Below are 2,500 nucleotides of genomic sequence, written 5' to 3' on the forward strand. Positions count from 1 at the left end.
CATTATGGTTACAAGAAGATAGGGAAGCTTCTCCTCCAGCGCAATCTACATTATCTAACCAGATCGGACCTGATCCCTGACCATAATATGCACTTTGGTACTGACGGATAGCTCCAGAGAAACCGAGCTGGCGACACGCTACGCGGGCATCATTTGTATCCCAGCTATCATCACACACTGTTCCCCATTGTCCGTCATGATAAACCTCAACGCGGCCATATTTAGCTCCGCCATCAGCTAGACGAATCCAGGGACACTTAACACTGGCATCTTTGCTGTGAGTGCAGTCATGGTCACCCCATCCTCGATTCCTGCAATCGTAGATGTGTGCCTCGCTGCCTGAGCAAGCTACGTCATCCATCCAAATAGGACCGGTACCTCGACCATATTTCGAACCACGGTACGCTGCAGAAGCACGAGGGAAGCCAAGCTGTCTGCATATTACTATCGCATCGTTCATATCCCATGCGTCGTCGCAAATTGTGCCCCATTGACCATTATGGAAAATCTCCACTCTGCCACTTGATTTGGAGCCACCTTTTAAACGGATTGAGCCAGGGCTGATTGCTTTCAATAATGATAATAAGAACAAAATTAATATAAGTTGATTGGCTATCAAAAGTAGACTGACATTGAAATACTGTCGCGTTGATCGGAATCATATGTAGTCAGGCTCATTTATGATTTAGTGAAGAGTTGTAGAACGAAGTCACCGTCTAAAGTTACATTCTGAAAGGAACGTGTATTACAAAAACTTAGCTACTATTGACTGGACATAGTAGATTTGAAATAACCCGGCACGGAAATATAGTAATAGGCGCACCGTTTTCAAGTTAGAAACAGCAACAAACTAATGATAGATAGAAGTAGGTACAAGGAAAGAGGTCGTGGCTCTCAAGCTATAGGCTCGCTAGCTACGCTTTTCAATACACTGCACCCGCTCTCTGGTCGCCATCTTTACTCTTGTCGTGATCTTTGCCCTCCCTAGGCTTTGTGGCCTTTTGGTTTTGATCGTTAATACGGTGTAACTCCGCCTTGTGAAGAGTGCCTGTTGCTTACTTATCGTTGTTTTCTATACCGAACGCTTGTTCAGTTGACGAATTAGCGTGATTTAGCGTGTCATGTGACGGGAGCCCATGAGTAGGAGCTTGCCTCTCTCATAGACGCCCTTATGAGTCAACCTTTGCGCGTATCTTTCTATTTTTAGAACGCCACGAGTTCCCCGGCTCTGCACACACTGTTTTAAAAGGCCAATCAGAGTAAAGTCCTTGTCTAGCGAAGAGAAATAAGCAGTAAAACTGTATTTAAATTGTGCAAATTGATGTAAATTAATGTAAATGCCAGTTTCCTGCTGAAGGGTTCGTTCTGAAAATAGAAAGATACGGGCAAAGGTTGACTCAAAGATCTACTGCATATGGAGGCTCCTGCATGTGATCATGAGTGGTTTCACTGTTGTGTTTATAGCCGAGTATTTAGAGCAAAAGATACAATTTGCCTGTCCTCAATTGATTGGCGTGTCACTAATATATGACTGTCTCTAATACGGCGCGGCTATCTGTACTGTGCTTTGCCATATCCTAACTTGCTTGTGTCTATGCTCGTTGTGCTGTCCCTAGATTCTTGTTGTGCTTACTGCTGTTACGAACTGAGTTTTGACCGTTGTTTTCGATAGATAGATAGATAGATAGATAGATAGATAGATAGATAGACAGATAGATAAATAGACAGATAGATAGATAGATAGAAGTCAGGTCAATGGATGCGATAAATTTGGGGCTCTATAAAGCTATCAGTTCTAAGTACGCTTTAGACCGTTGAATACCTGCGTAACGTGCGACAAATCCACTGTCTTCAGTTGCGCCATTGGAAGTAAAGCGAACGTAGAGTTGATTTGAAGAACTCGTGATAGGCGAAGGAACTGAGTTTCCGCTGAATCTCCCAAGCAAAGGGGAGGACGATGAATTTCCATCGTACACGGTGACGAAATCATATCCAATTTGCGTTTGAAACTGGAAGAAGGTAAGATGAAGCTTGGCGTTTGAGGAAAATTTCCAGAAACAATCCATATTGCTGCTGTACGTTGGGTGGTATCGTTTGTAGTTTGATCGTATTATTCCGCCTGTATTGTTGACGTCACGGACCAGCAAATTACTTGAACAAGAGTATGATACAGTCACCGTTGCTGCAGTGGCAGAGAAAAGGTACATTGACAAAATTAATAATAATAATAATAATAATAATAATAATAATAATATTATTATTATTATTATTATTATTATTATTATAATTATTATTATTATTATTATTATTATAACTTCGACGACAGAGGAACAATTTGCGGAAGCGCATCTTATGGAACAAGTAAATTATTGAAAAAAATAAACCTCGAAAAACAAAATACTATGAAATAAAGTGGATAAAATCGTTGCTTATGATGCGACGACGATGATGATGGTGACCCAAAGGTGGGACATAGAAATAAGAGCTGTTTTCAAGTGAG

General features: G+C 41.2%; 1 protein-coding gene across 1 annotated transcript in view; it reads right to left on the minus strand.

The window, feature by feature from the left end:
* The window catches only part of LOC138002704 (uncharacterized), a 6,466-nt gene that overhangs the window by 1,205 nt on the left and 2,761 nt on the right, over positions 1-2,500 (minus strand). The window contains exons 4-5 of the mRNA XM_068848696.1: positions 1,823-2,182; positions 1-567 (exon numbers count right to left, since the gene is read on the minus strand). The exon at positions 1-567 is cut by the window's left edge and continues 1,205 nt beyond it. Coding sequence (XP_068704797.1) covers positions 1-567; positions 1,823-2,182 — 927 coding nt within the window. The remainder of the gene's footprint in view (positions 568-1,822; positions 2,183-2,500) is intronic.

Source organism: Montipora foliosa, chromosome 5 (assembly GCF_036669935.1).
Source record: "Montipora foliosa isolate CH-2021 chromosome 5, ASM3666993v2, whole genome shotgun sequence".
NCBI classification, from domain to species: domain Eukaryota; kingdom Metazoa; phylum Cnidaria; class Anthozoa; order Scleractinia; family Acroporidae; genus Montipora; species Montipora foliosa.